This window comes from Scleropages formosus, chromosome 25 (assembly GCF_900964775.1).
Source record: "Scleropages formosus chromosome 25, fSclFor1.1, whole genome shotgun sequence".
Lineage (NCBI taxonomy): Eukaryota > Metazoa > Chordata > Actinopteri > Osteoglossiformes > Osteoglossidae > Scleropages > Scleropages formosus.
The window spans coordinates 11,223,827-11,237,762 of NC_041830.1; the positions used below are offsets into that span (position 1 = coordinate 11,223,827).

Below are 13,936 nucleotides of genomic sequence, written 5' to 3' on the forward strand. Positions count from 1 at the left end.
CCGTGAAATTGATTTAACGCGGCGGCTTCCCCTCCGGGGGCCGCTTCTTACCCTGCGAACACAAAACAATGAGCCTCCCAGATCTATTAATTAACCCGCCTAATCCGCCAGAGTTAATCTCTCTCAACAACTTTGCTCGTCAGTAACTTTAGAGCGACAGGGGGCTCCGCAGCAGGGGGAATGCAGGCGGTTTGGCTGGAGGAGGGCATTCCTGCACAGCAACTTCGGGCAACGTCTTAGCAAAGAGCATTAAATACGTACGCTTGCCTTTAGCCTGGTGCTCTAGTTGGCGCTTCTCTTTAGATGGGATTAGCAGGATAAACTGAAACACAAAATCTTCTGTGTAGGTGTTCCTCTGGAGGAGGTCCTCGGACCCTTCAAAATTTTTCTATTTCCTATGGGTATGGGCCATGAAGTCGCCTATTAACGTTGTGGAGGTGTTCTTTTTAGCCTTCTGGGTGTCAATCCCAGTGTGATGGAGAGTGGCCACTCTTAATCTGCCATCATTTCCTCTGATGAAGCAAAAAACCATCAAAAACAGAATCAAAATGAATGCAAATGGATGAATAATTATTTCTCATATTGTTAAAATATTAATAATTTGATTCTTATTTCTGCTTTAGTAGTGTGACCGTGGGTCTCAGGGTATCGTGCCCCATGGTGTGGCACGGTAATCAGTCTGCTAGCCACCTTCCGTCAGGAGGTGCAGCACTTGGCAGGAAGTCCAGCGGAAGAATGCCCATTTAGTGCCCCGTCACATCGCCTTAACGAGAGATAACGCCAGGAATTTAGCAAGTGGATTCCTTCATTAAAAAGGCTTTCGTTTCAACATAATTAGCACTTTTTCATTACATGAAAGGGTATTGGGGACACGAACAAAATGGGTTTTTGTGGAGGAGGTGTTCATGGTGCCGGGGGGGGGGGCAGCGGAATGAGACAAGCCTAATTACCCGGCGTTCCTCCATCTGAATAAAACCATCTCAAGTGTCAAGCTTTTATTGTCAGATGGGCTCCTCGCCTGGTAAACAGGCCTCCCCGGCCGGAGATGTGCGTTTTAATCAGAAAAGCCAGCCACTAATTATGTTTATATTACAATAATGACTCGTGTGCACTGTTCACATGCATTTCTTTAATTGCTCGGTGTAATTAGGACCCGCGAGTGTGTTTGTTTCACAGCTGCAGCGAGCACATCGGCCTACCCCTCTCCACAACCTCGCTGCTGTCAGGAGTCATGTTCAGAGCAGAGGTCCACTGCAGGCAGCTGGGGAGTCGCACTTGTCAATCAAATAGGGCAAGGGCCATGAGATGGTCAAAGGGGGATAAGGGACCCCTGACTTCCATTTGCATATTATTGACTTTGTCTGGTTAGATATGCCTGCTTTTCCCCTTGTGCAATATGGACTTTGGTGACTGGCATTTCACAGGAGGGGTGCTGAAACTGGTAGCACAATGCTGGACAGACCCTCCCCCAAGGCCTTCATTCTGATTATTCCATTCCATTGCAGGAAGGATGAAAGAAATTCTTCTATAATGAAGGGGGAGGGAGGATGCTGGAGTGGCTCGAGATTTCTTAGCCTTGACCATCGAGGAATGAGCAGCACCTGACCACTGAGCAGTTTGTATCATGTGACCACCAAGGAGCAACACCTTGAGAAATGAGTAGAGAAACTGAGAAATGAGCACCACTTGACCATCAAAGAATGGGCAGCACTTAACCACTGAAGAATGAGTTGCAGTGTGACCATTGAAAAGTGAGTGCACTTGACCTCTGACCTACAAATAATGAAAGCACTTCACCATGGAAGAATAAGTGTACTTGACCTCCACGGAATGAGTAGCACTTGACCTCCAAAGAATGAGTAACAATTGACCACTGAAGAATGAGGAACACTTGGCTAATGGAAAATTAATATACTTGACCTCCAAAGAATGAGTAACAGTTGACCACTGAAGAATGAGGAACACTTGTCTAATGAAAAATGAGTGTACTTGATCACACAGGAACACTGTCTGGCTACTGAAGATGGTGGCCTGGATGTGATTGTCTCCAGCTCTGTCCGAATGTCATTTCCTTGCTGCGAAAAAGACAAGGCATGAGAATGGGAAAGGATTTCCCTTGCAGAAGGTCCATCCCTGGCGTACTGAGTTACAGGCCTTTGTCTCCTTCAGTCTTTGATGAATGAGGGTGCAGCGGCTCTTGCAAGAAAAGGGGTCTTCAGTGCATGGTGGTCTGGTGGAACCTTGTGCTTTCCTCTCCTTCGCATACCTCTTCGCTATCAGCACAGCGTTGGCCCAGCAGACAGATCCGGATTACAGCTCTGTTTGGTTTCTATGAGCTGAATGTTTGCAGAACCATCAGGGTGGTGGTGGGGTGATCCTCACTTGGATCTTCTGCTATGAGAAGTTTATACTAGAAGATGAGGTCGTCATACAGCGATCCTCCAGTTACTGCCTTTTACTGCCCTCTTCACTTTCGTTCAAATAAGTTCCCTTCTGTTGCGGAGTGAACCCGAAACCTTCCGGTCCCATTTGCTGCTCTCCTATAGTTCATACCTTGAGTATTACACCCATATCTCTCTGCTCTCCCAGGGTTCCCAGCGACGCCCTATGGCCCGGTGACGGCAGCGGTGGCTGCAGCGCGTGGCTCAGGTGAGTATGTGCGTGTTTGTGTGTGCAGTAATGACTGCCCCATACGGTCCCACCTGCGCAGCCACCTGCCTCCTGGACCTTGGACCATGCGCCTCCTCCAGTGAAAAGCGGTAAAAGTCAACCTAGTTGATCTCAGCAGCCAGGCTGTGTGGAGCAGAGCACACGATGCGGCCATGCACGCTTCTCCTTGTTAGGAGGATTTTGAGATCGTTCGTGTGAAACACTTGTGAAGCGCTTGTTGGGGTTGCTTGACGTCTGCGTCTGGATGAGCATCTTCTTGCATGTTCTGCCAAATAACCAAACGTGTTGCCTCACAGAGTGCTTGAGTGCCCACCCTTGACATCTCCTCATTTACACGACCAGGGTGCAAAAAGGAGGTGGGTCAAGCATGACATGTAGCCACTGGTTCATTAGCAAGGTGGAACCGGAAGGGGTAGGGCGTAGCTTTTGACAAACTGGCTTCTCATAGCAAACATAATTAGGACTGGAAGTCTGTTCAATCTTCTTTGCCGTAATAATAATAATAATAATAAGTAGGTGAAGCTTTTCTTCAGAGCAGCTTGCAATGAGGTTTCTAAACTAAGCAACTTACAATGATTGACTGTTTCATATAGCATGGTAATTTTACTGTATCAGTTCAGGGTAAGTACATTGATAGTACAGCAGGGTTCTACACCAGGAGGCGGGATTTGAACCTGGGTCCTTTGATTGCAAGATGAGAGGGAAGTGGTGATGAGGTGGTGACAGGCAGGACGGGTACTGCACCCGCTGTGAGGCCTATTGGGGCGGGTAGGGGGGTCTGGCAGGGGTGTGTTTGTGTGAATACATCATCTGTTTAAATGAATTAGCTGAGCTGCGAGGAGATGAAATAAAAAGAGACATTAAACATCAGCGCGCTTAGAAAAAGGTCTAGTGCTGTTAATTGGTCACATATGCATTTTAAAAAAGCCGCTTTAAAATGGAAAATAAAAAGTTCTCTCGGCAGCGCGGAGCGTGCGCTCTTCCAGCAGGGGAACGACACGGGTGGAAATGAATGTGCTCATTACAGGCGTCGAGCCGCCCGCAGCCAGCCGGCAAGAGCGCTTGATAGGCTCATTCACATGCCCGGCCAAGAGAGGACGGGGCCCTGCCGGGCGGGATCCCATTTCTGGCAGAGCTTGTCCACATGGAGACAGGGCGTGTCCTTGTTCGTCCATGTGGACACGTAACTATGCCTAATTAGACAGCCAGCAGCATCGGTGGTTCGAGAAACGGGGGCCCCTATTGTTACAGCTGTTTGACGTTGAGAGGTAGCAGCAACTGAAGAGCAACTCCTGCCCTTTGTCTTCCCTGTTTCCCTCACAGACCTGAAGCAGGCAACTAGTCCATGTCCTCTCTGTTGTAAGAGACTCTGTTGGACATGGACCCCCTGCTGCTGAACTGCCATCAGAGTTCCTGGTGCGCTCTCCTTCAGGAGCCATACACCTACACTCTCAACATCTGCATTTATTTGTTTCGCTGTGTGTTTTCACCAAAAGGACTTGCAGTGTTTTGCAGTTTGCAGTGATTGATCAATGAATGATACGTCTGTGCAGCAGGGTCATTTTTACTGTATCAGGTCAGGTAAGTACTACAGCAGGAGGTGGGATTCGAACCCAGATCCTTAATGTGTAATGCGGCAGCTTTAACCATTGCGCCTCCTGCAGCATTCCTTCACTTCCAGGTTATAGCAGCAGGACTTTGTCGTGACGGCCGTCCGTATTGCCTCTGTGATCCCAGGTGGTACTAAGGGGGGCGCTAATGAGGAGCCCTTGCAACCTCAGACCTCCCGCGTGGCTCTTTAACTAATCAGCGGGAGGCAAGAACTGGGAAAGTCACGGCCTGTTTGTGCTTAGCTGTCTAACAAGAGGAGAGCAGAGGAAAGGAGGCAGGGCGGCCGCTTGCTCGTCTAATTAGAGACTCACACGTTGCCCCGTCTGACCCTCAAGGACACCCGACTGTCAGTACCCACGTCCGAAACCGATTAAACCTAAGTGCCTCTTTATTCTGTCACGATTAAAGGCGCCTCCTCAAGGGGCAGCAGGGGAGTCGGGTTCAGTGGAGCTTCATTTTGTTTGCCTTTGGTTCTCCTTTGGTCTCCTCTCACTCAAAGGAAAAGGTGGTAGATCCGCCCCAGCTGTCTCAGTATGGTGTAGGCGGAGCCTCACTTCTTAGTGTGGGTGCAGGATCGCTGTGGACGCACCTTCTCGTGCGTCTGCATACGACAGCCGGCATCCTCCTTGAAGGGCCAGTGCAGCGGTCAAACGGTTCTGTTTGATTCTCTACCACCTTTCAGTGGGACCAGTTAGAATTTCAAATTGGATTCATGTCTCTTGTAATCAGTAATTAATCTGTTTTGATGAGATCTGTGACTCACGATGACCTGTGATGTAATTTCTGCTGTGGATTCAGGATCGCCTCTGGTCGGGCACACATATGGAGTCCCTCCAGAATGTTCTGTCCACTTGTGTCCTCGCTGCAGAGAGCGCTGTGTCCATTGTCACAGTGAGCACAGTGTCTGGTGCTTGTGGCTATACTGTTGACGTTAACTGTTTTGGCCACTCTCTTCTGACCTCTCTCATTAAAAAGGTGTTTTGTCTCACTGGGGGGGACCGCTGGGTGGATGTTTTTTGTTTACCTCACCGTTCTCTCTAGACTCTGGACACTGTCATGTGAGGACAATCCCGGATGCATGGCTGTTTCTGAGATGCTGGAACCAGAACATCTGGCGCCGGCAATCATGCCATATTCAAAATCACTAAAACTGCACTTCTTGTAATGCTTAGCGGAACAGTACGTAATGCATTTATCTGACGCTTGAGTTAAAATGTTAAGTTACACACAATTATTCACTCATTTATACAGCTGGGTAATTTTACTGGAACAATTCAAGATAAGTACCTCGCTCAAGGCTACTCGGCAGCAGTACGCGACGTTCAAACCTGCAACCTTCAGATCTCCAGGCAGCAGTTCCATGCAATACGCTATGTCCAGTAGCTGAACATGTCAACCGTCTGCATGGTTTTCATGTACTGAGCTACAGCCACATGATCTGTTGTTTGGAACAGCAGCAGGATGTCTGCGTAGGCGAACAGGTGTACTTAATAAAGTGGCCACTCGGTGTATATCGCTTGATATTTGCACTGGTTAAGTTACTCACTAAAGGGCTCAGTAGTAGTTCCCTCTCAGGGATGCAAAGCATAGTTCCTTGGGGCCGTGCTGTCGTGTCTCTCCATACAGAACTAACACAGCAGGTGAAGGGTGTGTTTATTCCACGCGTGTTGCCGCCACCCACCGTGCAGCACAGCATGCTGGGATTCTTTCTTGATCTCTGTCACTGGTCTCATTTCATTGATCCACCAGATTAAATTTGATTCTATGCTATAAATGAAACGTGTTTTTCTCCCCAAGTCAAAGCTGTCTAATATTTCCACTGAATTTCACTGTGTGTTAGATCTCTTTCACTGGCAGGTGTCGTTTCACACCGTCGCTCAAAACAAACTCGCCTGTCGGAGACAGTTCTAGATCCCTCTGATTCTGTAGGGAAGATCTGGAGTGCTGTCACTCTCTGTGATAGTCCTGCTGTGCTGTCAGTTTACTTCTGTACTGTCTTCACTCTATAGTGGTTCTAGGATGCAGTGACTCGAAGTTCTAAACCTCTGTGATTCAATGTACGTTCTAGAGCTTTCTACATCCAGAAAATGGATCTAGAGTGTTGCAGCGATGTGTCTTTTCTCGATTCCGGTGAGTCTGGAGTGGTTCCGGATGCCTGTGATGGTTCTAGGGTGCCATGACCCTGGGATGATTCTAGGGTTCTTTGACCCTATGATGAGTGCTGGGACTCTCTGTGGCTCTCCGACTACACAACAATCTCCTGGTGGATTCTGGGTGTTACTGGGTGTTTCATTGCACCCACGTGTGTGCTGTGTGTGTTTTTGTGGGTGGGTATCTGGGGGTCCATGCAAACCCCACTGTACTGCTCTGGTTCTGTTGTAATACCCCCTGTGGAGCAGGTCCTCTTTGCTGGGGGTCCAAATGAATGAAAAGCCCCAGTGTGGAAGCGCCTTCATTAGCGCTGGTGCCGTTTCATTCCCCTCCTTCAAAAAGAGTAATGAATGTGTCGCGGTCAGGACTCCTGGGGTCTTATGATCATCTTTTTTTTTGTTCATTTAATTTCTGCGTTTATTTTCATTTGCTGTCATTTGCCTTTGGTTGAGGGGGTGGGAGGTCACTCAACTTGCCTAGTGGTGGTGCAGAGAGAGGCGCTGTCCTTGGTACTGCTTTTCTTGTCATCCTCAGGGTGGAGTTCTCTTCACCGATTGCCTAGTCCTAGAAATGATGATCCGTTTACAGTGTTCCTGTGACTTGTGCGTCTTGTCCTTTGGCTGCTCTCAGTTGCCGTCCTCTCTCGGTCCACTCGTTCCCATCCAGGTACTAGCCCAGGCCGACCAGCTGGTTTCCATAGCGGCGGGAGCCCTGGACCGGTGGACCTGTATGGACCGGGCAGTCAGGACTCCGGTGTGGGCAACTACATCAGTGCTGCCAGCCCCCAGCCTGGGTCCGGCTTCGGCCATGGAATCGCTGTGGGTATCGTCCTCCCTCGTACCCCACTCCACCTGTCCATTTGTACTTGTCTACCTCCAGCTGTTTCTCAGTGCCCTCTTAATACAGCCTCTCCCTCCAGCTGTCACTCTTTACCTGCTCTCTCTACCTGTTCATCTATGTGTCTCACTCCACCTGTCCATCTGTACTCGTCTCCTTCCACCTGTCTCTCTGCACCTCTCTTACTCCACCTGTCCATCTGTACCTCTCTATCTGTCCCTCTGTATCCATACACCTCCACCTGTCAACCTGTATCCCTTGCGGAGATATTATTTCACAATGGAAAAACCAACATTAATTACACGGTAACCGAAAATTTCTTCAGCTGGCCTTAATATGCTTTTTAGGTCTGTTGGAGTGATCAAAGGACTTGTTTACTTCATTAAAGAGTGTATTTGTGCGCATGGGTGTGATAAAAGAGCGCATGGCAGCGTGTCTCCATTCTTCTCCCTTATTGTCCCCGGCGGCATCTCCAACCGTGAAGCCACACAGCCCGTGACCAGTCCTGCACCTCAGTGCTCCTTTGCTTGTTGTGCCGCATGTCCCCGCGAAGGACGCGCCCCGTCGCCCCTCAGCCCCCCGTCTCCAGGCCCCTCTCGAGACGCCATTCACTGGAGTGCGTCCCCTAAACAATTAGAGACGGTAATCACCGGCGGGACAAGAGGACAACAAAGAAGCCACAATCAGCAGAGCAGAGAGCGTCCCGGCCGCCTTTGCAAACATTAATTGCGGAATACATTAAACCCTTGAGTGCTAATAATAGATACTTTAAAAAGTAAACCTCAGAGAGAAAAAAAAAATAGAGCTGGCTTGCCCTTCAGAAGCACTCCTTTTCATCGCTTTACTTGTGTCTTAACCCTTAACTTGAGGCAGAGGGGAGCAGGAAGACTGATACGGGACAGCAGGTGATAGACAGGTGTTACAAACCCCATCAACCCCTCAAACCTCAACTCAGAGGAGCTCCTGGTTTGAACAGAAATACCTCATCATTGCGTGACCAGCCTAATGGTGGGAAGGGGGGTCTGGTCATACAAATAACACACATTCCAGAGTATTCGATAGAAGACGTGGGCCTGGAAGAGATGGGTTTGATTCCCTTGAATACTGAGAGGGATTCAGCAGGTCTGAGGGACAGAGGGTGCTCATTCAACCATGTTGGGGACAAAAACTGAGAACTGAGAGATCTTTGATTTTGGGGCCCTTGTGTGTGAGACAACCAAGTGGTCAGAGGTAGAGCACTCTTGCTGGAAGATAGAGAGTGATCAGGTTCCAGAATTTTACAGCAACGTGAAAAGAACCAAGTGTTGAGTCTCAACCTTGACCCCTCAGGTTCCATCGAAACAGTGAGGTCAGTGTGAAGCCAGGAGTCTTCCATGCTTCTCTTGACATGGTGAACGAAATTGATGAACAATGTGTAGATGAAACTTGGTGGTTGCAGACAAACTCTGTTAACCTCATCTGTCCCTGAGCTGCACACTGATGACTAACACACACTGACTATGCGTTGCAGGGCCCCTTGATCGCGACAGCTTTCACAAATGGATACCACTGAAACTGGCAGCGGTCGGCAGCTACCTTTCTGTAGGTATTAACTGTTAGCTGTTCTTGCCCTAACATCCATCGCCATCCTGGTGCTAAAAGAATCTTCTTATTTGGTGATATTTCCATCTTGCTTACATCTCTTGCTTGTTCATGCTATCCCTCACACCAGTATTGTCTCTTTTCATCTCAAAGACATGCAGAGAAGGACAGAATGTCAAATTGCCACATTTTCTTTCCTTTCTTTCGCCTTTCACCTTTTGTTTTCTTTGTTTTGTTCGCTTTTTGTTTGTGCCTCATCTGCATGCCACAGAGTGCCACAATGAGTCTTTCATGTCATTTGCCAGAACAGCGCAGCTTCTTTCTCTGCAGCGCTCCCCCCTTTGACCCTTGTCACTCACCAGTGTCACCGTGTCTGTCATCAAGGAGGTCATAGCTAAACCGCTGGCTTTACAAATGGAAGCGGGTAGTCAGAGGTGAAATCAAAATGCCAATGTTTATGTTATGGTTCCATTTCAATATCTCACTTTTCCTCTGAAGGGACTTGCACAGCTTAAATTTTTACACCTTCAAAAAGTCCATTTATACAGCCTGCTACTGGCTCTTCAATTTATTAACAGCACAGGACCACACTCCTCTTAAAAACTCATTTTGTTTGTAACTCTAAATTTCACTTTTACCAAAAAATCGGTCAATAAGAAGTTAATAACACTACAGCATCCCTCAGTTTGCTTGTTATCCCCGCAACCCCGTATGGGACAAGCGGTTCGGAAAATGTGTGTGTGTGTGTGTACTTCTGATATAGGTAACATAAATTAACAATACCTAAAAATCCTGTAAAAATTTTTCTGTTAACTTTGATTTACATTAAAATCGGCTAATTTAAAGTGTCTGAAAAGGAAAATATGATTCCAAAATCTGTTCAGTACTTGTGCAAGGTCCTTTATCTTGTTATTGATCACCAAGAGTCAGGAACTCCAGACACAAGCTGTGAACACTGAACGCAATTGGCATCAAAGCAATCTCACACTCGTGTTCGATTTTTGTGCTCTTTACTGCCATCTAATGGTTCAGAAGGTAAACACAGGTCACATTTGCTAAGCTACCCTCAGAAATGTTTACATTTAGTCATTTAGCAGACGCTTTTCTCCAAAGCGACGTACATCTCAGAGAAAATACAATTTGTGCATTACGTTATCATAAAGCATGATAAAATGCAATTAAAAATAAATTAAGTACAAAATGTTCATATTTCATAACTCGACTTTTGTGATGTGAGGAGCCAGTATACCTAGGATTCAGGTACAGCCCTCCTGGGCAGTGATCTCATAACTGTTTGGTCATGAGTCGTTTAGGCTTACTCTTCTTTTGGACCCAATTGACAAAGACGACATGGAGACACGTGAGCTGACAGAACTCATCTGGACTGCCGTAAACAGTAACCAATGCCTCCAGCTGGGGGCACTATACTGTGTCACTGAGCCTCTTCAGCCCACTGGGTCTGTTGGAGCCCCTCTGATGCGTAGACTCCACATCACTGGCAACACATGTCAGGGTTGAGGCTCCGACAGCCCAGGTGCGATGGGCCCGGTCGAGTTGGGGAGGAGTAATACATCTCCACTGTCTCTTCTGGCTCTCCAGAGTCTGTCGGGGACGCCCAGGGAAGATGGGCTGAAGTTTCTCATTGGTTCTGTGTACAGGTGAAGTTGTCAAGCTTCGAGCACTACAGCGCCCCCCGGTGGAGCGAGCAGGCTCGGAAGTGGGGCCGTTAGGAAACAAATCAAGGAAAAACAAAGAAAATCTGCTGTACTATAATCTGAATTGACTATTAAAGTATTTTTTGTTTTCTTTTTAATTTAATTTTCTGTTATTCTTTTGCTTGAAGTCTTTGAATTGGAGTTGCGGTATTTTCTTTTTGAGTATCTGTGTTTGTTGTTTTTTTTTAAAAAAAAAAAAAAAAAAAACCTTGTTTTAGCGTAAGTGGTTTCCTTCTCTGTAACTTCTCTTCTGGTTTTTTGCGTTACCTTCGTTTTGACTTTGGTACCAGACCTTCAGGTTTCACTGCTGTACAGGCAAGAGGAAATGAGGGAAAAAACTGCGATGGGGAGGTGAACGCAGATTGGAAAAACTGAGAGGGTAATCAACAAATAGACAGTAGTAGCTGTTTTTTATTTAAATTTTTCTGTGATGTTTATCGTTAACCATAACGACCTATTTTGGGCAATAAGAAGAGGACTACGGTATTTTCACTGTCCTTTTTTATAACTATTGTTTTGGTTTAGAATTTTTTTTCCATTTTAATAAATTATGACGTAAAAATTTACAAAAAGACAACTGTAAATATTGTTCAGATCACTGCATATAACCAGTTCAGAAAAAAGATACCATATTTTTTGATGGCGTGTCAAAAAGCTGTAGGATATGAGAACAAACACGGTGCAGGAAGAGCTCCTACTGCTGACTCTTTACATGTGTAGCACAAGTGCTGTGATGTTCCACTGAGCACCGCGGCACGAGGACACGCATATCCCGCTCGGCGAGCGACACACCGGTGTCGTACCAGCGTTTCTACGCAGTGCCACTCCGACACGCAAGTGTCGTCTACGGAGGTGTAGCGGCTTCCGCAACCGAATGTCCTGGGACAGCGACCCGCATGGGCGCCGGCAAAGTCACAGCTGGATAAAGGAAAATGAAATGCACGTTTTGAAAGGAAAGCAGGCCAATGGCGAGTGACACCTCTGTATCTGCGAATGGGATCAAGCCTCATAGCTCACGTCCAGTTTGGCCCTTTCAGCTCGAGGCGAAGGCCCCTATTGAGCACTGCGGAGGTGAACACGATTTATTTCTTATCGGTCCGAGCCGCTCTCCCATATTATTTAGGAAGGTGCAGCTATTTATTCTTACCGGTTTGGGATTGACTCAAAATAAATTACGATGGGAAATGTTATTTATCTCCGTCGATTGGAGGCTCTCTTTTGACTTTGTTGGGGCGGCAGCTACTTTTGTACCTCGGTCCTCCGAGATGCAGCCTGGACGTGCTGGCGGCCATGTCTATTGTAGGGGCTCAGCAGAAATCACACAAGAAACTAATACAGTGCTTGCGCTGTGAGTTGCGAGAAAGATCTGACCATTTACCATTTGCACATGTCTCCGGCTAGCGCTTCCTGAACGGGCCTGAAACCAAAAGACCCAGACGAAACTGCTTAGCGATGAACCGCTGTCTCTCGTGTCGTGCTGAAATTCTGGCATTTCGTGTCGGCGCTTAACGTGTCTGCAGAGGTCTCAAAACGGGGCTCATCCACACCACTTAATTATTGTGTTTAATTCCTCTGCAGCTGTGTAGACGGTGGAAGGGGCTCGCAGATGCACAGTGAGAAAAAGCGAAGGAACCGCTGTAGTGATTTATTGATCGATTGATTGGTTGATTGATTGAAAAGTGTATGTGTCATTTCTTTCCCTGCTGCAAGGTTATTTTACATTTGTATTTGATTGAAAACTGTTTGTACTGTACGTTTTTATATGTGTGGGAATACCGGGTTTTGAAGCAAAATGCTGGATGCTTTTTAAATGTATCGAAACACTTAAAGTAATAACGGACACAGACCACAGAGGAATCATGATGTAAACTGTTCAAATATAAAATATAAAAAAAAAGACGCAAGAAGCCTGTCCTGTAGTGATTTCAGTTTTCAATCAGGGGATTTTGAATCAGTATTTTCATGGATTTTGATAATGCCGATGCTTGTGAGAACAATAATATTTCTAATGTACTGTACTTGTACATCCATCACTTTTCTCCTCCTGTTCACCCCATTGCCTCACACAGCCATCTGTTGGCTGCTATGGTACTAGTGATGTGTGTGTGAAAAAGACTTGTTGCAAAAGGCTTTGAACCCGAGTGCCGTGTTGTCCCCGAATGCTCTGTACCCCTGTACCGGTCTGTCTCTCGGTGACTGGCCGTAGCTCCACAACGAAGACAAATACACTGCCGTCGTAGCAGATTTGCGAATAATAAGGGCCGAACTGTCTCACGTTAAGTCTGACAACAAACAAACAAAACAAAATCATCCTTCTGTTTACATGGTGTTTTGTTTGTTTGTGTATTTATGTTCTTTTCTCTCCTGGTTTTACATGGCTCTCTGAACCAAAGTTCTCGCAGATGAGACACCGAGAGGCAAAGTGCTGTTGGACAGAGCTGTAAACAGCGTTAATTGGATCTACACTCTTGAATGTCTGGAAAAGAGCTACGCCATACTACCTTAAATGCTAATGCTAGATAGGAAAATAAAATATTTCCTTTTCACGTGGGACTCCAGCTATTAAACGATTAATTCATATAATATGTAATATTGCATATATTATCTATATGTGTATATATTTTACTTATTTTTTTTATATGATAGAGTAACATAAGTTATTCTATGAGATAAGTAGTAGTAATTAGTAATAAGTACAACAATACAGGTGCATTGTGTGTATATTTTGGTCTTTATTGTGATATCCTAGCTGCCCATGGGGGGGCGTTATATTTAGCTGCTGATTTGTTTTTTAAATGTCTGCCTAGATTTTTCACATCGACTGTCGTCATTCACACATCAAAAGATATTGTTTGACAACTATCTGAGTTATTTTTATGCTCCGGAACCACAGAACCAGCTCTTTATCTTATTCAAAAAACAAGATGTGCAGCTGTGTGAAAAAATGTTTTGCACACTTGTTTTGTGTCACATTCTGAGATGCTTTTTCTTAAAATGTGTAGGAAAAAGCCATGTGGTAGAGGTACCGCAGGGTGACTTATCTCAGGAGTTCAGAGACCGAACTATGGCGACTGGATGTGATGATTGACAGGTCCTCCGGGTGCAAGTTCAGAAATCTGTCAGTAAATCAGTGGGACTTAAAAAGAGAGGAAAAAACAAAAAGGTCCATTATCTGTTGCAGTTCAGCATCACTTTTATATGTTTCATGTATAAGTGTAAACATGAGCTTTGTGAGGAGTGCATTTCGGAAGCACAAGCCCAGTAGAAATCCACAGTTTGTCAGGGACATTTGCTTAATTGATGAAAATACAAATAAGTAAAATATTATGAACTATGATTGGAGGTAAAATATGTCACCCCGCTTCCATATA

General features: G+C 46.1%; 1 protein-coding gene across 2 annotated transcripts in view; it reads left to right on the plus strand.

Moving 5' to 3' along the window:
• Positions 1-10,795, plus strand: part of LOC108921740 (RNA-binding protein Musashi homolog 2-like) — a 106,216-nt gene extending 95,421 nt beyond the window's left edge. Inside the window, exons 11-14 of one of the 2 annotated variants that reach the window (XM_029249363.1) lie at positions 2,590-2,649; positions 7,099-7,250; positions 8,780-8,850; positions 10,450-10,794. In XM_029249363.1, the coding sequence (XP_029105196.1) occupies positions 2,590-2,649; positions 7,099-7,250; positions 8,780-8,821 (254 nt within the window). In that variant the 3' untranslated portion in view covers positions 8,822-8,850; positions 10,450-10,794. Of the gene's footprint in view, positions 1-2,589; positions 2,650-7,098; positions 7,251-8,779; positions 8,851-10,449 lie in introns of both variants that reach the window. The other variant, XM_029249364.1, reaches the window with a different exon arrangement.
• Positions 10,796-13,936: the final 3,141 nt, after the last annotated feature.